Genomic DNA, 22,779 nt, shown 5'->3' on the forward strand with positions numbered 1-22,779 from the left:
AGCAGTGGAGACAATGGGAAACCTTGACTTGTTCCTGACCTGAGTGGAAATGTTATCAATTTTACTCCATTCAATATGATATTGGCTGTGGGTTTGCTGTAGATGGCCTCTATCAGTTTAAGAAAAGTCCCTTCTATACCTATTTTCTTAAGTGTTTTGATCACGAAAGAATACTAGATATTATCAAAAGCTTTTCTGCATCTATTGAGAGAATCATATGGTCATTGCTTTTTAGTTTGTTTATGTGATGTATTATATTTATAGATTTACGTATATTGAACCAACCTTGAAACCCTGGGATAAAACCCACTTGGTCATGGTGTATAATTCGTTTGATATATTGCTGGATGCTATTTGCTAGGATCTTATTGAATATTTTTGCATTTATATTCATTGAAGATATTGGTCTATAATTTTCTTTTCTTGTTGGATCTTTTCCTGGTTTAGGGATCAGGGTGATATTTGCTTCATAGAATGTCCTGAGAAGTATTCCTTCTTTTTTGGTGTTTTGGAAAAGGTTAAGAAATATAGGTACTAGTTCCTCTTTAAAGTTTTGGTAGAATTCTGATGTGAAGCCATCTGGTCCCAGACTCTTCTTTTTTGGAAGATTTTGTATAGTTGATTCTATTTCAGTACTTGATATAGGTCTGTTCAGCATTTCCAATTCTTTCTGATTAAGTCTCTTTCAGATTTTGATATTTCTGAGAGTAAAGTTTTTTATAATATTCATTGAGGATTTTTTGAATTTCTGAGATGTCTGTTGTTATTTTGCCTTTGTCATTTCTGATTGATGATATTATGGACTTTAATTTTCTATTTTTAGTTAGGTTAGCCAAAGGTTTATCAGTTTTGTTGAATTTTTCAAAAAGCCAACTTTTTGATTCATTTATCTTTTGAATAATTCTTTTGTTTTCAATTTCATTTACTTCTGCTCTAATTTAAGTTATTTTTTTTCTTCTGCTGGATTTGAGGTTGGAATGTTTTTCCTTTTCCAGTTGCTTAAGACATCCCATTAAGTTATTGACTTCCTCTCTTTCCGTTCTCTTGAGGAAGGCTTGCAATGCTATACATTTCCCTCTTAGGGCTACCTTTGTAGTATCCCACAGGTTCTGATAATTTGTGTCTTCATTATTGTTTTGTTTCAAAAATTTGGCAGTTTCCTTCTTAATCTCATCTTTGACCCAGCTATCATTCAGCATAAGGTTATTTAGTTTCTGTGTCTTTGTATGAGTATGAAGATACCTGTTATTGGTGAGTTTAACTTTTATTACATGATGATCCAAGAAAATACAGGGAATAATTTCTATACTTTTAAATTTGCTGAGGTTAGACTTGTGACCTAAGATGTGATCAATTTTGGAGGATTTCCCATGGGATGATGAGAAGAATGCATATTCAGTTTTGTTACAATGAAATGTTCTGTAGATGTCTGTTAAATGCAATTGTTGTATGGTGAAGTTTAAGTCCAAAATTTCTTTGCGTAGTTTCTTACCGGAGGATCTATCCAACACTGCAAAAGGGGTGTTAAAATCTCCAACTATTATGGTGCTGGAAGATATTAAATTGCTTATGTCTGTTAGGGTCTCCCTTATAAATGGAGGAGCATTCTGGTTGGGTGTATAAATGTTAATAATTGATATCATGTTGAATATTTTCCTTAACAAATATGAAGTGACCATCCTTGTCTTTCCTTACTTTTGTTGGTTTAAAGCCTAGTGTATCTGTAAATAAAATTGCCACTCCTGCTTTTTTCTGATTTCCATTTGCCTGGATTACAGCTGTCTGTCCCTTCACCCTGAGTCTATATTTATCCTTTAAGATAAGATGAGATTCTTGTATACAACACATATCTGGCCTGAGTTTTTGTATCCAGTCAGCCAACCTGTGCCTCTTAAAAGGACAGTTTAAACCATTCACATTAATTGATAAGTGAGTATTGATCAATTGATTATTGATAAGCCGGGTAGTATTTTGGGGTCAAGTTTTTTGAAACTCCAGTGGACATTTTGAATCTTTTCACCACTGTGTAAATTGGGTTTTGGTCAAGAATTCAGAGTGAGTTTACTTTGGTGGTAGAGCATTGTGCTGGTCATTATGGAGGATGGGTCTGAGGATATCCTGAAGATCTGGTTTGGTTATGGCAGATTTCTTCAGTGTGTGTATGTCATTAAAGTATTTAACTTCTCCATCATAAATGAGATGGAGAAGCTCAATTTAGCTGGATACAGGATCCTGGGCTGAAAGTAGTTTTGTTTTAGGAGATTGAAGGTCAATGACTATCCTCTTCTGGCTTGAAAAGTTTCAGCAGAGAGATCTGCAGTCATTCTAATATTCTTCCCCTTGTAGGTTATGATTTTCTTATGTCTGGCTGCTTGCAGGATTTTCTCCTTTATATTATCTTTGGCGAAGTTAATTACAATGTGTCTAGAAGATACTTTATTTGGGTTGAGTCGTGCTTGGGTTCCGAAACTGTCTGCTATCTGAATTTCAGTATATCTTGTCATGCTTGGGAAGTTATCCTCAATTATCTCTTGGAGGAGAGTATCTGTGCCTTTCAGACCATCCTCTTTTCCTTCAGGGATTCCTATGAGATGAATGTTTGCTCTTTTGGAGTGGTCCCACAATTCTCTCATGGAATGATCTGTTTTTGCTCTCCACTTCTCTTCCTCTTTGAGCATTTGGGAGGATTCAAAAGCTTTGTCTTCAGTGTCAGAGATCCTTTTCTTCTGCTTGCTTCATTCTGTCACTGAGGGATTCTACTATATTTCTCAGATCTTTGAGGGCTGCAAGTTCTTACCTCAGTGTGTCAAAATCTTTGGTGATTTTGTCTTTGAATTCATTGAATTCTTGAGACAACTTTTGAATTGCTCCTTGAATTTCTAATTCCATCTTTACCTCCATTCTGTTAATCTTATTTGCAATCCAAATTCTGAATTCAATTTCTGACATCTCAGCCATTTGTTTATGAATGGGATCTTCTGTTGTGTCTCCTTTATCATTCCTTAGAGGAGTTGATCTACTCTGATTATTCATGTTGCCAGAGGGTTTCCACTGATTCCACCCCACGTCTATTTTTCACTGTTTAGCTAAAGAAGCTGGCAAAGTGAAATTGAATTGAGAGCTCCTGGAGTTGTCATTAACCAGTCCTTTACCAAAGAACTGGGACTGGTGATTGCAGCATTTCCCTTAGAGCTTTACAAAGGTCCCATTCAGAACTACAGCATGAAACTCTGGGGACCTGCTTGGTGTGATGGGGCTAGATGGTGCTGACCAGTATTCAGCTAGTCTCTGCCTAATCCTAGTGAATCAATGGCTTTGGGCTGAAATCTCAGCTGTGGATATATATAGGCAACTAAGACACCCCGCCCCCCCCCCACAGGTGACAACTGGAAGGGGAGAATCCATACTCCCACAAAAACACAACCAGGGTACAATCTTGGTGGGTCCCCAAGTGATCAGCCCAGGTCAAGAGTTCCAAACCAATTGTCCTGATCAACACAAACACCGATCAGGTGGGAGAGTTCAAAAGGTCTTCAGCATCTAGGAAGCGGGGGTCCACTGTCAGCTCAATTTGACCCCAGTTGGAGGGGCCATGGAACTGCCACTACTGTCAGGAAAGGGACCGCCACTATTAGGGGTGGTGCCGCTGGTCTGGGGTGCTGCTGTGTGCAGGTCACAGGAGCCAGCGGGGAGCTGGAGGTGTTGCCACTGGCTGCAAGGGTCATAGGAGCTGGGCGGAAACCAGAGGGAAGATCTGTTGACCCCTGGCCTCAGGCTGCAGGAGCCAGGTGGGAAACCAGAAGCAGGTGTCACCAGCTGTGGGGCCCACAGGTCGCAGGACCATGTTGGGATTCACTGGCTGTGGGCAGCAGTTCATAGGTGACTCGAGGTGGGATCACCGGCTGTGGGCTTCAGGTTGTGAGAGTTGCTGCTGCAGCCACTGGTCACAGGAGCCCCGTGGGGAGCCTAGCTGCCCACCATGGGCTACCAAGCCAGGGAACCAGTGGGCTGCATTCCCAATGGTAAGTAGCATGGGTCCCAAGAGTTCTTTCCAACGTGGGGGCAAGTCTCTCTCTCCTTATGACTCCCTGCCTCTATTAAAGTTATAGTTTCAGCACAACTGCCCCACAGCTTATGAGGTGTCCCGCCCTAGCAAAAATCTGCCAAACACTCCAGATTTTGCAGGCAGGGGGTAGACTGCCAGAAAAGAGGGGAGGGATGGATTGGGAGTTCAGGAAGGTAGGGAGAATATTAGATCAACTTTTGGCCCAGGCAAGAGACCAAAAGTATCTCTCCATGGAGGAAGTCTTAGCCCTCAGTTGCTGGCTCCCCTTTGGTGAAACAAAAGGTCCTCTGTTCTCTACTCACCTCAAGCTGCTCTCCTGGGGGAAGAGGGGAAGGATTCCTGTCCTCTTTCAGATGGGTTTTGTACCTGAAATTTGTTCCTTTGGAGTCTCAGCTTATTGTAGCAGGAGTGATGTGAACCTATCAATCCTCTCTCTCAGCTCAGCTCCCCATCTTCCACTTTATTGGGTTATTTCTGGCCATTATTTCTCCCTCTGGATGGGACCCTCTGCCGAAAGCTGGCTTCAGTCAGCCATCTTGCCTCCTTCCTAAAAGCTTTAGGAAGGACTTTAATTGCACAAATTGGATCTCCGTCTTCCTTTCATCTTGCATCTTGGAATGATTTTATCTTTGGGTCCAGAACCGTTCAGAGAGAACATTCACATAGGCTTACAGTAAAATCTGATCTAGTGAGAGAGAATGTCAGAAGAATTTTTTAATGGCATTCACTGAAAAGTCAAAATAATCTCCAGCATATGGACTCAGTGAGCCTGCTATAGCACACATTTACTTAAGTTTGCATTGTACCTTCCAGAATTATCTTCTCCCTAAAAGCCTGCTCTTGGGAGACAAGAGGTGCCTAGAGCATGAGCCTTGTGTTCTGTCATACCTTACAGTGATCAGGGGTTCTTAAAGCATGAGCCCCACACCAGCAGTGACAGCATTACCTGGAACTTTCCAGAAGTACAATCTGTTAGAATCTGTATCATTGCAGACCTATTGGGTGGATCACTGCAGGGGTGGGCCCAGGGATCTGAACGAGCCCTGTATATAACTCTGGGCTCAGGTTTGAGAGCACTGCTTTGGTTGTTCCCTTATAGAATGGGAACAGAAGGGGGAGGGGGAGAATGGAAGAAACTGAGGAAATACCCCACGAGAACCGGGTCTCCTTGTGTAGCAGGCAAGTTGGTGTTTTATGTCAATGTTGAGGCCAAAGGGCTTCAGTTAGGACTCTTGGCTTCAGTGGCTCCCTTTTATTCATAGAAATAAACATGCATTGTTATACATTCTGTGCAGCCACAGAACACCGCTTCTCAGTATTAGGAGGACTTTCTTTGATTCTTTCTTCTTTTATACTCCATGTCCCAACTCTCTACTTCCTTAGCAAAGGTCTGAAGTGTTTACAGAATCTTTCCCAATCCCAAATTCACCCCACCCCATTAACAGCCTGCTTATAGTGCCTTTGGGGGGCTAGTAGCACATGCCACAGTGAAGAAGCACTTTTATTCAAAAAGGACTCCAGCTTAGGACCATAAAATCCAACAGGCCCCCCCATTCTGGGAAATGTATATGTAGTACTTAGAACAATGCCTGGGCCTGGCTGATAGTGAGTGTCGTTTATACATAGCAGGTAGTGGTGGTGGTGGCGATTGCTGTAAGGGCCACGGGGGCACTTGGGTTTGCATATAGAAGCAGTTGCTATTTGTGCCCAGTGGGTAGTTGCTATGTTAATAGGATTGCCAGCTGGAGATAGAGCTCAGTCATGAAACCCTTCAGACAGCAAGCAAGGCTTGCTGAAGACAGTACCCTAACTGTGTTCCAAACGCTGGGGTGGTCATCCACTGAGCTGCTGCTACTGGCAACAGAGATAAGGATCCAGTCAGGATGGGAGTTTAGGACAACAAGCATGGGAGGGGAAGAGGGGCTGAAAAATACTAAACAAAACAAAGGGCAATTCAGGGCCTTTCTAGTTAGAGATCAGTGTTAGGGAGAACAGGAGCTAGCAGTGGGGTGGATGGGCAGCCACAGGCTGAGACACAGCAGGTTAGATGCTGGCCATGAATTGAGCAAGCATTAGGGTCCACAGTCCAGAAAGGCCCGGGGTCCCCGCAGACTCGCAGGCATCGGGGTCACTGGTAGGAAGCCAGACAGCCAGAGCTGAGTTTGCAGGGCTCCAGTTAGAGCTGTTGGCTTCTGTGCCTCCCTTTTCCTCCTAGAAATGCTATTGCACATCCCCGTGCAGCCAACAGAACACCATTTGTCAGTATTAGGAGGACAGAGAGAAAGGGGGAGGGAGAGGGGAGAGGAGAGGAAAGGGGGATGGGAAGGAAGAAGAGGAAAAAGGGAGGAGGGGATGGAGGAGAAGGAAATGATAATTGTTTGTCCCACAGTGTCACACCTTCCCTACCCTGTGCTACATGTTTTGCATATGTTTTCTCATTTAGTTATGAGAACATGAGAGAGTCTAGGGAGAAGAATCTTACACTTGGCTTTAAAACAATATCTGACAATGAACTCTGTATGCCTAGCTCCCAGGATCCAATCTCCTATATGCATCAGTCTACTATACTGCCAGTCAAATGCAGGTTGAGTCACTGGGTCGGGAGCAGCTGTGGAAGGACGTGTGGGAGTGCATGTTATGCTGACTTCACCTACTCATGCTGCCTGTCTGTATTCCAACACCCAGCTCACATGACACAGGTCCCAGGGAGATGAAGACAGTCTATAGACACTGGGCTGCGGTGTCAGGAGTTCAAGGGAGTGATGGCTAATGTGGCAAAGTGTAGACCACATGCCTCCCTCTGAAGAGGCAGTGTTACTCAGCACCAGCCTCTTGGTGTCATGTGGGAAAGTGGGCTCAGTGTGGCCAGACTTTCTAATTTTTTCACAAAAGGCCAGAGATCTGGTGTTCAGGCAATAATCCGGTATCAGGGTGGGCTAACAAAATGCATCTGCAGGTTCTGTCTGCCTAGAGATTTACTGGACCACGGTTGTATATTTTTCCAAGTTGCAAACAAAAGATTGATATTTTGCCTGTGTTCCTTTCTCTTTCCAGGCCATTATGTTTATGTGGACACCTCCTTTGCCAAGCAAGGGGAGAAAGCTGTTCTTCTGAGTTCTGATCTACAGGCTGAGGAATGGAGCTGTCTCCGCCTGGTCTACCAGATAACATCATCGGGGTCTCCGTCAGATCCCAGCCGGCTGAACCTCTACATGAGATTTGAAGACGAAAGCTTTGATCGCTTGCTTTGGTCTGCTAAGGAACCTTCAGACAGCTGGCTCATAGCCAGCTTGGATTTGCAAAACAGTGCCAAGAAATTCAAAGTAGGTGAAGTTTGAGAGGAAGATAGTTTATGTTGTTTCAAGATCTTATGAAAATTCCTGGTGGTGAGTTAGTTATCTCCTGTATTAGAATGTGGCATTTCAAAGGAGATGTACCATAGAAGAATATTAGTAATACAAATGAACATTTTGTTTATTCCTTCAAAGAGCTTCTTCCCAGGTTTCATTCCCATCTATTTAAATGGGCCTTCTGTAAGGATCCAAATGGGGCTTAAATCAATCTATTCTATGGAAATAGATTTTATGTGGCTTTAGGGAGCATTCTCATTTCCTGTAATTTTTGTTTCATTTTTCTAAATTGTGTGTGGTATGTTTTCATATTAGCTTGTTAATGGTTATTTGCTACAAATTTTGAATAAAACATTAACTGTAATAAAAGAGAAAATGAAAATACTTCAGAAGGGCAAACATACTTAAAGGACATGTTCTGTTTCCTTTTCAAAGAGGGAAGTTGTTCCTTGACAGGTTCTGGAAAAGGAAGGTAGAGGATGGAAGATGAAGTTGGGTGTGGATTGGAGGAAGGAAGAAGGATGGGACCTGGACACAGGAGGCCGTGAAGTGTGATGTGTATTGAGAATATGTCACTGAGGACACAGTGGAGCCTTCGTGAAAACTTCCTTCATTCCTAATCCATACTTCAATTTCCTATCCCATCCTTCTTCTTCTCCTTTACAAACTTTTGAAATACTTTACTCTCCTAGACCTTCTGTCTGCCTGGAGTCCCTCCGTGTCTGGCAGTGGTTGACAAAAGGCACAATGGGAGGGTCTGAGTTCCTTATCACACCCCAAGTCTACTGGCACAGTTGCAAAACCACAGAGCTAAAACCACGTAGGAAAAGGCTATTGCTTTCAGAGACACAGCCGCAGGGCTACCACATGCGTTAGAGAAGCTGGTGGTTGAGACGTGATAGGAGAGAAAACTGCTAACTCAGCTTTTATTGGCCATCTGGCTTACTTTCAAGTTCTAAGAACTTGGAGAGATGTGTTTGTCTAAACCCTGAGAATGTGTTTGTGCACACACATATAAACACATTCTTTTAACAAAGTCTATCATAAGAGTGGTATCCAATAGCAATTAGCTGGAACTAACAATCCTGTTTTGCCATGAATTGCTGAACAACTCTTAACTAATAGCTGAAATTCTGAACCAAGGAAGCATGATGTTTTGAAGTCTAACTCCCCATTTTCCCCTAGTGTTGTGCAGATTTCATTTTATTTTTTATTATTTTTTTATTAAATCATAAACACATAGATCATGTAGACATTAATGCATTTCTAGGGTACGATGTGCTGATTTCATATAGAGTTAGGAACGCTTACACCACACTGGTTAATAAATACCTCATCTTGTTGTGCAGATTTTAATAGAAGGTGTACTAGGACAGGGAAACACAGACAGCATTGCGCTCTTTGAAATCAAGATGACAACCGGCTATTGTATCGGTAAGTGGATTTCATTTTCCTTTCATCAGAATACGAATCTTTTTCTAAAATCTGTTGCCAGAGGGAACTGAATCAGTTCTAAAGATCCCAGTATCGTATAACATATCCTGCATAACGCAAAGTAGTTTAAGGTCTCTGCTAGGCCCACTGCCGTGCTGTATGTTGCTTGGCTTTGTGTGGAAAGGCTCATTATGCAACAGCTGTAGTCTCAGAGTTTTACCACCTTAACCTCAACATGTTCTAATAAAAATAATTTCCAGGTTGCTGTAAACAGCTTTTTGTAGCATTTGTCAGAAAATCTGGTGTATTATCTCTTTTCCTCCATTTCTCTCTTGGCACATCATTGCCGTCTTCATAATCACAGTTGTCACTTAGATTCCACCTCCCCAGAGTTGGTTGGGTGTCTCTTATGCCCCAGCTTCCAAGAAGGCATCAGGAGAGGGCAGTTCCTGTCCTGTGGCTGCTCACCTTCTGTCTGTCACTGAAGCTTGTCTTGTATTTGATAAATCCTGCCACAGAGGGACAAACTATGCTGTGGGGTGCAGAGAGCAGGAGAAGAAATCGGGGAGGACCAATAGGGAGAGGCATGTGGGGTGGGTTTCAAGGAGTCTAATTTAGTGCAGTGGAGGTGTAGGGTACGAAGGAAAAGGTCCATTATGCTAGATCCCTGTGGGGAGGATGAATAGAGTAGGGTGTTTGAAGTGGGGTTCAGGCCTGCCGAGGGGGTCTGTGAGGGGGGAGTGTGGAACCCAGACTGAAGTGTGAGTTGGGAGGAAGCCAAAGTCAGTCGGTAGCGGGGAGGTCTGCAGTATGTGTTCAGAGGATGACCCCATCTGCCTTGTGGAAAATGAGCCAGAGACCAGGAAAACATAGCAAAGTAGAAAATCCCAGGAAGCAACTGTGACCTTCCAGAGGGGAAGTAATGAAGATCAAATTGAGAGTTATCCATGGAAAGGGAAAGGGGCAACACAATTGAGGGGTCTTTACACTTGGAGGCTAAATGGGTGTGGAAGAGAAAGAGAAAGGAGAGCAAGAGGATTCCCAACCAACCAGAGACTTTGCTGAAGTCTCCCTTCGTGTTTTGACCTTCCAATGATGTCTCTGAGGCAGTGAGTTTCAACCGGTGTGTCCAGCACACTAGTATGCTGTGAGAAAGTCTTGGGTGTGCTGCAAAAAAATTTTAAAGATCACTAATGAAACTGTTTTTGAAAGAAGTTCAAAGCATAGTAAGTATATTCTTTTTTGTTTGTTTTGTTATTGATCAACATAAGTTAAGCATACTGCAGAAATTTAACTGTAGGTTCAAGTGTGCTGGGAAATCGAAATGGTTGAAAATCACTGCTCTAAAGCAAGTGAAAGAAAATAGACTAGAGAAAAGGGAAATAGAAAATAGTGGCTATTTTCTGAGCATACAATGAGTTCACCCAGACTCCCTTCCTGAGCCTCCCTCTGGTGTCCAGCCTGGTGACTGCGTGGGTCGTGGACCAGATGCACACTAGTCACACACACCTGCCCGAGGCCACCTGCTGGCGCAGTCAGCCTACTGGTCCTCTCAGCCTCTATAGTCACTTGTGAATGAGGATGAAGCGCTCCTCTGGTGGGATTCTTTTGAGGACTAATGAGACTGTGAATAGAGCCTGGCACATTCAGGAATGTTTTGTTTTTATTTTCCCCTATGGGAGGCTTTAGCTCTGAATGTTGAACACTGGTTAGTGGATGCCATGGTGAAAAAAAAAATTGAAAATGTAAACTTAAAAATGTTCAATGCCTGCTAATGTAAAAACATGCTGATAATTATAGCAGTCCAGATCCTGGCAGGGAGGTAGAAGCAGAGGGTCTACTCGACCTGTGTGATTTGAGAAAAGCTCATTGTCATTAAAGAGACGGCAAAGATGTCAGTGCTAAAGGAAACCAACAAGGGACAGTGCTGGTTTGATTCATGCAACTCAGGACCAGTAACATTGTTGATTTATGAGCTGTTATCCTCTTTAGGTCTGAAAGATAAAGGAGGAGGAAGAGCCTGGGATCAGTAGCTGTATGACTGCTTGATAAGATTTGCCAACCCAGGACAACCCAACTGAGAGAGGGCTGAGGGATTGAACCCCTGATTTCCCTCTGCCTCTGTCCTCCATTTGTCAAATCCAATAGGAAGTTGGAAATCAGGGGAGCCCATTGATACTGTCCAGACAGGTCAACCTCTATGGTTCAGAGCAAGTAGGAGACAGGGTAGATATGGAGGGGCTGGTGGGAGATAGATAGCACAATCCTACTTCATAATTTAATTGCATGAGTATTGGAGTCAATAGAGGTACCAGCTTGTGAGTTTGTTGTTTCCACTAAAGGATTTTATTAATGGGCAACAACTTAACCCAGGCAAACATGTCAATGACACTAAAGGAGATCTTTTTCTTCTATCTCTTCTCCATTCCGTAGCTGCAGAAGGGACCCAGAGCATAGTATATGCTATGTTCTTGACTGAGTTCTTGTTTATAAGGAAAGAAGGGGGTCTTAGACTCTATTAAACATGCCCTTCAGTTCTGGGTGTCTTATTTACCCTCAGGAGAGAAGGGGATGGATAACTGGGGCATCAAGCTCAAGAAAGGGTGTTAGACAAAATTTTTAGAGCTAAAAGCATAATCCTGAACAGTGCTTTGAAAAAGAGATGACAGGCCAGGCATGGTGGCTCATGCCTATAATCCCAGCACACTGGGAGGCTGAGGTGGGTGGATTGACTGAGCTCAGGAGTGTGAGACCAGCCTGAGCAAGAGCAAATCTTTAAAAAAATTAGGTGGGCATTATTACAGGCATCTCTAGTCCCAGCTTCTCAGGAGGTTGAGGCAAGAGAATCGCATGAACCTCAGAGTCTGAGGTTACTGTGAGTTATGATGCCATGGCACTCAACCCCAGGGCAACTGAGTCAGACTCTGTCTTGAAAAAGAAAAAAAAGAAAGAAAGAAAAAGAGATGACTGTTAAAAATGTCCACCTTGTTCTGAGCACCACCCATGTGCCTGGCACTGTCCTGGGAGCTGTCCACATTTACAACAGCCCTAGGAGGTGGAAACATTGTCCCCATTTCACACTTGATCAAACAGAAGCTAATGAGTCACGCTGCAAACTACATGGCTCTTAAGTGGAAGGGCCACAGTTCAAAGGGCCAATGACAAATTAGAATCTCAACTCATTATAGGATCTGTCTCTTTTCTTGGCCAATATTGTCCAGAGGCACCTGGTCAAAAGGTTCTAGTGGGCCAAGGGAGAGAGAAACATCTGAGTATCTAAGAGCAAACTCTGCGGTGAGTATGGCATACCCAGGTGTGACCGCACGCCATGAAGAGTGTTTCTATTTCTCTTTTGCCAGAATGTGACTTTGAAGAAAATCATCTCTGTGGCTTTGTGAACCGCTGGAACCCCAATGTGAACTGGTTTGTAGGAGGAGGAAATATTCGGAACTCCCACTCTGTTCTCCCACAGGATCACACCTTCAGGAGTGAGCTGGGTGAGCTGGGGGCACATGGAGTCCTTTGCCCAGGATGAATCTTTCTGCCTTCTCCTCTTGCTCCTTGCAGTGACCTCACTGGCTTCTGTGAACAGGAAGGGAGGAGGATGAGGAGGGAACAGGAGGCTGGCAGAAGAATAGGGAAGCATAGACAGTGAGGTAGCTCTGTGACTTAGGGGAAGGCCACCCGGTTAAAAGTTTTCTTTAGCTGCGACCTGGTCTTACTTACTATTTTTATATTTCCACAATGTGGTTTGCTTTCTTATCTTTTTTTTGTTCAATATTTCTTATTTCTGATGTCAAGGCTGGAAGAGTCCAGGTTGATTATCACTAAATATAGATGGAAGGCCAGGAAGGAAACCTGGAGAACTCCCCTAGTGGCAGTGATGGTGTGCAACAGGGCCCCCTAGTGGCCACGTAGGTTGGTTATCTGCAAGGGAGATGGGGAGGTGAGGTTACATTATCAATGAGAAGTCTCCACAGGAGGGAGACCCCGGCAAGGGTTTGCTTATTTGTGAATTACCGCTGTGGGTTTATCACTAGACCTTGGGGGACTTTGTAAAAGCCTAGGTCTCCCCACAATTGCAAGGCATTCCAGTCCTCAACTCCAAGGTCTTCTCCAAGAAGCAAGAAGCTTCTAGCGGCTGGCCTTCCAACAAGAATAAGAATTTTGGTTCTGCTATAAATCGTAACTTTTCTCTTTAGATCCTTTTCCATGTGGCGGACACTACGGTGATCTACACAGGCCTAGTAAATGGCCCATGCGGACTATGTATCCCCATGCTGGAAAACATGATGACATTTTATCATTCTTTACTGTTTTCCTCATTCACTGTAATTTGTCTTCTTCTAAATATTTTTAATCGTGTCTGCAAATTTTCCTCAAAAGTGTCCATCCTTCAGCTCATCTTGGCTCTAGGCAGTCCTCATCTTGGTCTTACTATTCTCTTTGCTTCCATTGTTTCCTCCTTTATAACCAGAGTCTCAGCATCAACTTGCTATAGGGGTCAGGCAGCTGATAGAAGCAAGTGATACGTGGCCTGGATGAGGACTAGGGCAAATAAGAAAGCAGAGCCCTTGTACAAAGACTGCTTAGCTCCAGTGAATGGTGGCCCAGGTTGCCTTAGCTTTTGATATTCCTAGATAATCAGGAAGGCCTCGTGTTCATGTGAAATTACTCACATTTTTTTAAGTTGGTGAATATTTTCTAAAAATCAGTGTGTGGGCTAACAAAACACATCTGCTGGTAAAACCCAGTGGGCAACTTCTATTTTGCAACCTTCATTTTATAAATTCTATTCCTTTTTCAACATGTCTAAGCTTCTTAGAATAAAATGCTTATAAGCAAATATATGTAAAAATATTGGAGTCTCACGGAGCTTGCCTGTTGAAGACAAAACCAACTTCGAATCTAACATTTACATTCATTTGATCCTGTATCAAGTATGATGGGGATAAAGACAAGCCCCCTGTGGCCTCTTTCCAGCTTCAAAGTACATACATTCAAGAAAGGGAAAGAGATTTCTACTACAAATGGATGTAAGGACAGGTAGTGTGTGTCAAGTGCTGTAAGAGTAGTCCCCCACCCCCACAAAAAAGAAAGATGGTGGGCATTCAGAGACAAAAGAGATCACTTACTGCTCCTCGAAGATGTGATAAAAGTAAAATGCACTGAAGTGTGGGTATAATTTTGACAGGCAGAGACAAGAGAAGGCCCATGCACAACAAAAAAGGGGGAGAGATATGGCTGAGAAAGTAATGTCAGGGCAAATTCTAAAAGGCCTTGAATGCCAGACAAGAGATTTTACCTTTATTTTATTGACAATGGGAAGCTGCCAAAGGTGTTTGAGCACGGGGAGAGATGATCACCACAGAGGGTTTGGATGGATTAACATAACGATGATTATCTCAGCCAAGGGAGGACAAAAAGGTAGAACAAGAGTACAAAAGAATGCCCCGGAAACTGTGTCTTCAGATATGTCTAGAGTCCCTTACTGAGATAAGAAACAGGAAAAGTAATTCCTACTTTTATTTTATTTTTATTTCAGGTTAATGGGAGGGTTCAAACAACCAAGTCACAATATTTGAATTTGTTAGGCAGAGTCCCTCTTTTGGTTATGTCCTATATCCAAAAGGCATGCCATACACCCCTACATCTTGCCCATTGAGTGGGAGCCCACATACCCCTAGCCTTGCTCCCCTTCCCCAAAACTTGAATTGAGTTTCTTTTCCTGTGTCTATATAGGAAATAATGGATTAGATCATCTTCTGGTTTCATATTAGTACTGAGTACAACCTGGATGGAGTTGAAACCCATTATTCTCAGTAAAGTATCACAAGAATAAAAAAGCACATATTTCCTACCTTTAAAAGCAAGGTTTAACATGTGTGACAATGACAAAAGATTGGCATTTCTCTCTGTATACTTCATGTTATGACCCTAAAGATGCACAGCCCACCTCCACTTGTGGCCGTTGGAGAAACCACACTATAAAGGAGTCTTTAGTAAATAACAACTGGTGGTGGCAGAACAGCCCAGGAATCTGCATGGCTACTTTAAAAGACAACTGTATTAACCCTCCCCCCCAAAAAAACAATCATGAAATGTCGCAACCTCTTGAGACCTTTGTTTGAATGATTAAAGTACTAACAATCTCTTGGGAGAGAGAGATTCAGAAAAGAAAATCCAGGTGACTTTTTCTTTATGTATGAAAATAGGCTACTTTTGAAACTCTTTATCATGTCTTTTTTTTTTTTTTTTTTGAGATAGAGTCTCACTCTGTCCCTTGGGTAGAGTGCTGTGGCATCATAGCTCAGCAATTTCAAACTCTTGGGCTCAAGTGATTCTTTTACCTCAGCCTCCTGAGTAGCTGGAACCATAGGCGCCTGTCACCACACCCGGTTATGTTTTTCTGTCGTATCTTAAGAATCTAATGCAAAGAATGGAAAGGATCTTAAAAGGCTAATGCATTAAAATTGCAATAATTCTCCATGTCATTGTCACATTTACACAGAGGTGCAAGTTTAACTATGGAGAGGGGTTAGAGAACTTTTCTTGAATCACTTAAAAATTAGTTTCCAAGTCAAATCCTCTGAGTAGCCACTGTCATGACATAGTGATTAATTGTTTAACCCATCAGTTTTCATTCTCAGTGATGGCGAGGGTCAGCTGGCTGGGGAGACACATTTCTTGGGAGAGGTAGACCTATAAACTAGTGTCAAATCATCCATTTGACTATGTTACCTAAGTGTAGTCTGTCCTGAGAAGAGTGTAATACCGCAGCCCTTCCTCATGTTTACCCATAACTGTAGAACATTCTGACAATATTTGTGTCCATGAAGGATAGAGAAAGCATGTGAAGCTAGGAGTTGGAATGCTGCTGTGCTCCAGGCCCACTTATCAGGGTATTGTATTACCTCCAGCAAGCTCCTAACTTCTCAGGGTCTCTATCTGTCTATCTGCAAATGAGGAATTTGGATTTGATGATCTCCATGATGCCTTTGAGTTCCAGTGTTTTACACTTCTCTCTTTGCCTAATACTATGTAACAGGGTCTCCAATTTGCCACCCACTGAGATCTATTTCAAAAATGTTAGCTGAGCATAGTGGCTCAAGCCAGGAGCAGCGGCCTTATCCTGTAATCTGAGCATTCTGGGAGGCTAAGGCAGATAGATCGCTTGAGCTCAGGAGTTCAAGACCGGCCTAAGCAAAGTGAGACCCTGGCTCTACAAAAAATAGAAAAACTAGCCAGGCATTGTGGTGGGTGCCTACAGTCCCAGCTACTTGGGAGGCTGAGATAAGAGGATTGCTTGAGCCCAAGAGTTTAAAGTTGCTGTGAGCTATGATGCCATAACATTCAGCCCAAGGTGACTGAGTGAGACTCTGTCTCAAAAGAAAAAAAAAGAATTTAAAAAAAGTTGAGTCCTCCTGGTTCTGATAAGTATATTATATATGCTATTAGGGGGAAAAAAAGGAGCAGTAAGGGGATAAAGTGGTAAGGAAAAGAGGCCAGAGATGAGCATAGTAGTGTGGTCATCCTGCGGTTCCCCAAGGCTGACTGGGAGGGTGCTGTCACTGTCGCCCTAGGCATTTGGCTCTCTCCTCTTCTCCCCCTCCTCCCCTTCCCGTCTTCCTTTCTCCTTTCCCTTGGAGATGCTTTACATTCTTTTCCTTCCTTTCTCTTCTCCCTTGGCTGTGTTTAAACAGGAAAGCGTCTTTACCCAAGGGCAGGCAGCCTGCCCACTAGCTTTGCTTGCTCCCCTGATGTCGGTACTGAGGGTTAAAGCAAAAGCTGACCCTGGAGTTAAGAGAAGATGTCTAAGGAGACCGTCCACCTCCTTCCAGCAACCCATGGGATTGTATAGTCAGTCCAGTCACAGCTTGAACACTAAATGAGGCTGCTTCTTCAACATTCGTTTATTCACTCATTCCTTCATTCAACAAACACATGATAACATCAGGCATTCTCCCATACTTTGGTGATATAGAAACAGGCACTGACCTTCAAAAGATCACAGGAACCAACTTTTCCTAAAATGCTCTTCCCTGGAATACCAGTTTTGAGTATACGAATCCTTATATGGGGGCAGAGGGCAATAGGTAGTCAAATGAACTGGGGAAGCCCTGAGTTACAGAAAGCTGACTGGATTTCTTTATTTCAAGACATCTCTTGGCCTTTAATATTGTTCTGTGATAATGCACATTACGGCATTTCTTGAATTATCTGAATACCAAAATGCTCATAAGTGTGCACAGTGATGCAGGACTAACAGAGGTCTGAAATAAATGATAGGGGGCCACAGAAAAGTGAAAGATTACCTCAATTTGGGGCTAAAGGAAGGCTTTCTAGAGGAAGTAATGGTAGAACTAGAATTTGACCAGGTAGATAAGAGAAAAATAAACTCTACACGTGCAAAAGCACAGAGATGTGAGAGTGGATGGTTTGTCTTGTGCTTAGGAGTATCAGAGAATGCCAGGGTGTGTACAGGTGGCAGAGGACCCCCGAGCTGCCGGGCTACATTCCTGCTTATGATTAGCAGGAAGCCTGCATGCCTGCATTCCATTCGCTTCCTCCAACTCTTTTCTGCTATTTCACCCCAATTCCCCTCCAACCCATTCATTAGCCAGTAGCCCCTCCGCCCTACTCACCAGGCACACACACACATTGACACTCCTCAGGCCTGGATTCTTATATAAGTCTTTCCCCCATATAGGGTGGGGCTAAAAAAGATGACTCCAAAATTTTAAAATGTCTTATTTGAAAATCCCTGCCCATAAGATTCAAAGATTTGATGAGGATCACTCTTGGACAACACCAACAAAAAACCTTCAGTGCTCCGGAAATGAAAAATGTTGCTTCTTTTATTACATTTGCCTTCTACCGGGTAGATGGATCTTCCCTGAGCTCTATCCATTTGGGTGGCAAAGTCAAGATTAAATGGTTCAGATGCCTGCCTGCAGCCGCAGATTTTGCTCTGTAGGAACTCATCTCCTGCTTCTTTGTATGCTGGACACAGCCATTGCCTTTGCTTTCAGGTAAAAACTGGAGAAGCATCAGGGAAAAGGGGAGCTGTGTGGCTACTCAGGAGTTTCAGGACTACGGGGAGAGTGGAGGAAATCTTCCCAAGAGGATGCTTGTCTCTGTGTTGCAGAAAAGGGAACAGCAAACGTAATCATCTGAAAAATACAATGAGGCTCTCTATGCATGTACGTTTTTAACAATTTCCTCCAAACATTTGCGTCAAGGTTTTAAAAATGAGTCCTATGTCCCCAAAGTCTTGTTTAATATAAAAATTGTGGTGGGACATCCTTAGAATACTGGAGGGAATGTTATTTTATCCTTTTTTTTTTTTTCCTCAATTCTGATTCATCACATCTGAGTTTCTTCCCTGGTATAATATTTTATGCAGTTTTGGCCAGGGCCGGGTTTGAACCTGCCACCTCTGGTATATGGGGCTGGCGCCCTGCTCCTTGAGCCACAGGCACCGCCCTGATGTTTTATGAAGTGAAATGAATTCTTCTAGGAGCTAACCTACTGACAGCTCAAATCACTACTGTTCCCTACACACCTTAGCAAAAAGAAGATAACTGCTGGGAAAATAGTGAGGGAAATTTGTCTGTTTGTTGAGATTTTAAAAATCAATCCTGCTTATGGTGCCACGCTGGAAGGAGCTAGACAAGGTTTCAAAACCTAAAATCAAGTCAGAATTATTTTATTCCATCAAAGACCATGAGATGGATGGATCCTCCATCCGTAACTCACGGTACTCTTCTCATTTCCTCTCTGAGTGGGAATGAGCTCAGGTGTCACCTTGACAGCACCTACTCATTTGCTCTCTGCATTGATCCATTTGGCTCGTGGCATGGGCACTCAGTATGGAAGCAGCTTAATTATTTTTCTTGCCCTTGCTTTTGTGCTAGGTCTCTTGTCCCTGCCCCCTGGATGACTTGCCATAGCTTCCCAGTTGCTTTTGGGTATTATTTTCAAAGATTAAGATCAGTCAAGTCACAGCTCCAAAGGGTCTTCACATTCAGAGTGTCCCCCCTACAAGGCCACAGAGCCACAGTAGAGGGGAAGGTTGGTGTTTTCATACTTCTTCGCTTTTTTTCTCCCTCTCCTCTTCTCCCATTCATTGTGCTGCTTCTGCATTCTTCAGGGTTGGGACAGAAAGGGAAAGGCCAAGGACAAAAAGTTTTACTGGCCCACTGCTATTTAATCTAGAGTTGATATTCATCATGCAGCAGATGGCCAAAGTCGGGTCATTTCTGTCATGGCTGATGGGAATCCCACTTTACTGTTCCAGAGATGGATGATGCTCTCTGGCTGACCACTGGGAATCCCACTTAGCTCCTATAAACAATGGCTCACCCTGCCACCCCTTTCTTATTGGAGATACCATGCTTACAAGTAGCCCACTTGAAAAGAGTCCTTTCAAGGCACTGCAGTCCATGATACCTTCTAAATTGTCCACTTAGGCTGGGGAAAAGCCCAATATCTTTGCCCATCAAACACTGAAAGTGCAGTTCACTCACCCTAAAATCCTTCCTCTCCACCCTGCCCCCACACGTACCTACCGTCAGCTTCTTGCCTTTAGATAGATGTAGGTAACAGTCAGGCACCAGTGTCTGTGCCCTACAAACTTAAGTTATCACTGATCAAGTTATCTCTAGAATTCTGACCATCCTCATCTCAGCGCCTGAGGCAATCTCGGAGACGGAATTTCTGCCCAGGTGGGAGGGGATGAGGTTAAATGACAGTTTCCTTCCTCCGTCCCTTCCATGAGTGGTTCCCTTAAGCCCTTTCTCTTGGATCAAAGTAAGATTTCAGAGGCAATGCCCTCACTTTCCCTTAACAGATTAGAAAGGAACACATAGCAGGTCAGCTCCGAGACAACGCTCTTCCAAGAAACCCTGTCTCCAATCTCTCTGAACCATCTCCAGCCTTCTCATACACACAGGGTGTGGAGAAGAGATGGACTAAAACTGGTAGAGCTGGCTCAGATGCCAGGTGCTGCCACGTAGCATATTAGTGGTCTAGCACCAGTCTTTAGAAAATGTAGGTTCTTGTAGGATGTTGTTTTGAGCTTTGAGGTTTTAGCAGAGATGAGAAGGCTTCCCACTTAACTTTTATGTATGTTTACATCATCCTTGAATGCTGCTGAGAAAGACTACAGTCCGACTCTATTCTGGTAAGAGCCTCCCGAGCCCTTAGTCTGAAGGCTCGCGAAGATAAGTATCAGACTCGTGGAGCAGCTATGTTAACTTGCTGTCTTTGTGGTAGCTGTCTGTCACTGCACGCTGTCTCCTCACCATGGCAGCAGACCACAGGGCATTTCCATGTGTCACATGTTTCTTCAGACCAAGTTGTCCGCCTTACTGGGGAGACAGCTTGTCCAGACACCCAGCAACACTGAAACAGACAACTGGAGTACAAATGTGGCCAACAGGGCCGAATCACAGCTGAGTCAGAGGATGCCTTTGGCATCCTGGCCAAGCCAAGTCCAATCTCTGGGGAATGCTGGTTAGCCAGACTGTTTGAAAACAAATGTTCAGGAACTGACTTCAAAGTTCTTTCCTTAATCCAGAGGAAAATGGCTGACTACCAGGGGCTACTGATTTCACAGAAAAAGTTTAGCTAATACAAAGGGCTGTCCTAAGAAATGAAGGGAAAGCCCTTTTCAGATACATCATCATCACAGGCATTATCCCAGAAGAGGTCTTAGTGTTGGCTGGCATTGCTGAGAATTGTATTCCTTCAACTGAATTAGAAACTCTTTTTATCCAAGAAACTTCAGATTCTTTTTCCATAATCCAGAATGGGTCAATAACAGATTGGCTTCCAATCTGTGTGTGGCAAAGCAACACAGACTTCAGAAAAGTGGTAATAAGCCCCTCAACTCCTAATTTTATGGGGAACCCATCCTCTTGTACAGACACTTTCATTATCAGTTCAAGTTTTAATACTTTAAAATCTCTGTGGCCTGCAGATCTCTAGTGGTTTGGTTGATTACAGGATCCCATCTACCTAAAGTTCATCTATATCTGGTTCTGTCCTACTCAAATCTTAAAGATCTGACAAAAAATTATCTTTCATGGGGGTTCTGGAAACCTCACTGAACTAGGCAGAAAAATTCTGATAATACCAGACACTGGACATAATTGCCCAAGGCTATTAGGCTATTAGGCTACCTTCATTCTTTTTGAAAATATGCATGAAATAGTACCTGCATGCACCCAGCTGTTGGCTCCTCTCCCTCAGAGCAGATTGTAGCCAGTGACATACTCTGCCTGGGTTGGTTGTCAATTGTTCCAACCTGGCTTCCTTAAATGGACACCTGGACCATGATTTCTGAATCTTATCCCCCACCCCAAACTGCAATGATAAACTTATGATGAGCTACCTTTCTCACTTTCCCAGTGAGAAAGTGAATGTTAACTGGATTGTCAGTAATTAGTACCTATCTCTGGGAACAAATGAATAATGGAGGGAAAAGGGGGGGCAAGAGAATGTGGTCTAGTCTGGTGCGCCCCTAGGAGACTTGGCGTCAGCGGTCTTGGTCTGATTCCCAGCTGCCTCTCTGACTCACTTTGGGCAGGTCATTGTGTTTGCTGGATACTTTTTGGATCAGAAATGTGACTGTGGTTTACTTGCCCTAACATCTTGAGCATGAGTTGTTAAGGAGGTACTTTGACCGCAAATGTGCGAATTAAAATGTCGTCCACACAGCAGGTGAGGCACCGTCCTTTGAAGAAGACTGTCAGATGTCTGTCGTCTGCAAGAAAGATGAGTTTCAATGGAAGCTGGCTGTGGAAGCATACACTATGCTAGGATCAGTTGGGAGACAGATCTTCATGACTGTGAAGGGTCAAGGGGAAAGGAGCCAGAGAAGCTGGGGTCAGGGCCGATGTGCTTATAAAACACAGTAGGCAACATTCCTTAGAGCCATAGCATGGTTAGGGATCCAAGAGCATTTTTAATTTTATTTATTTCGAAGTCAGAAGACAAAAATGAGTATAATAATAAAAATCTAGCCTACATTATATTCACCCTTATACCAATGTAGAATTGCTAATGTTTTATATGGAGGAAGGGACCCACTGTAGCCAGAGTGCCTGGGACCTACAAAAGTCATAAAGTGGCCTGGGTGGGAAGAACCTTCAGCATAGGATTCAAATCTGACTGCTGAGCTAGAGCAAAGGCCGGGCTGATGGGAACCGCTGGGCAGCCTCATGTCAGGCAGAATGGCCCTGCTCTAGGACCCCTCCTATGGTTGGTCACTGGCTGGGAGAAGCTCAGAGTGGCATGGCCTTCCCAAGGGTCCTCGAACTTTTTAAACAAGGGGCCAGTTCACTGTCCCTCAGACCATTGGCAGGCCGTACTGCAGGCCCCGGGACGAGTCGGCTGCTAAGCAGGACAGGCAGCAGTGACAAAAACACCTGGCAGACCAGATAAATGTCCTCGGTGGGCCGCATGTGGCCCATGGGCCATAGTTTGAGGATGCCTGATCTAGACCCTACTGTGGAGCCAAAGGTGAGGCAGCTGGAGTCTGTCTGTCGATAATGATCCCTGAAGCAAGCTCTCTCCAAGGGCCTCTCAGTGGTCCACCTCCATGACTCATCCCACAATGAGGTGTTGAGGAAACAAAGTAGACATTATAATACAAAGAATTATAACTTGCTTGTACTCAATTCCCCCTGCTGCACAGCATGCAAAAAGATTCTGTTTTATTGGTAAGACGTGTTACCAAGGGCCATAAAACCTTCATCTCTGCCTTTGATACTCAGATGAGTTCTTAGTGGATGGAGGCATGTTACAGAGTCTAACTGGTCATATGCATTCTGCATTAATAGAATGCTCTAGTTGAGGATGGATGGCCACCAGGGGTGCTTTAGAGGACATTTGCGCTTGAGATACAGAAAGGCTCTCTTCCTT

The 22,779-nt window shown here is 43.6% G+C and overlaps 1 protein-coding gene across 2 annotated transcripts in view; it reads left to right on the forward strand.

The window, feature by feature from the left end:
• Positions 1-22,779, forward strand: part of MAMDC2 (MAM domain containing 2) — a 167,048-nt gene that overhangs the window by 74,382 nt on the left and 69,887 nt on the right. For both annotated transcript variants that reach the window (XR_001161818.1, XM_003782936.2), the window contains exons 3-5: positions 7,121-7,389; positions 8,766-8,850; positions 12,210-12,347. Coding sequence is in view for 1 of the 2 variants with exons in the window: in XM_003782936.2 (XP_003782984.1) it covers positions 7,121-7,389; positions 8,766-8,850; positions 12,210-12,347 (492 nt within the window). In the remaining variant the exon portion in view is untranslated. The remainder of the gene's footprint in view (positions 1-7,120; positions 7,390-8,765; positions 8,851-12,209; positions 12,348-22,779) is intronic.

The sequence above is a fragment of the Otolemur garnettii genome, unplaced genomic scaffold (genome assembly GCF_000181295.1).
Source record: "Otolemur garnettii isolate 467f Iridium unplaced genomic scaffold, OtoGar3 scaffold00006, whole genome shotgun sequence".
In the NCBI taxonomy this organism is placed as follows: Eukaryota; Metazoa; Chordata; class Mammalia; order Primates; family Galagidae; genus Otolemur; species Otolemur garnettii.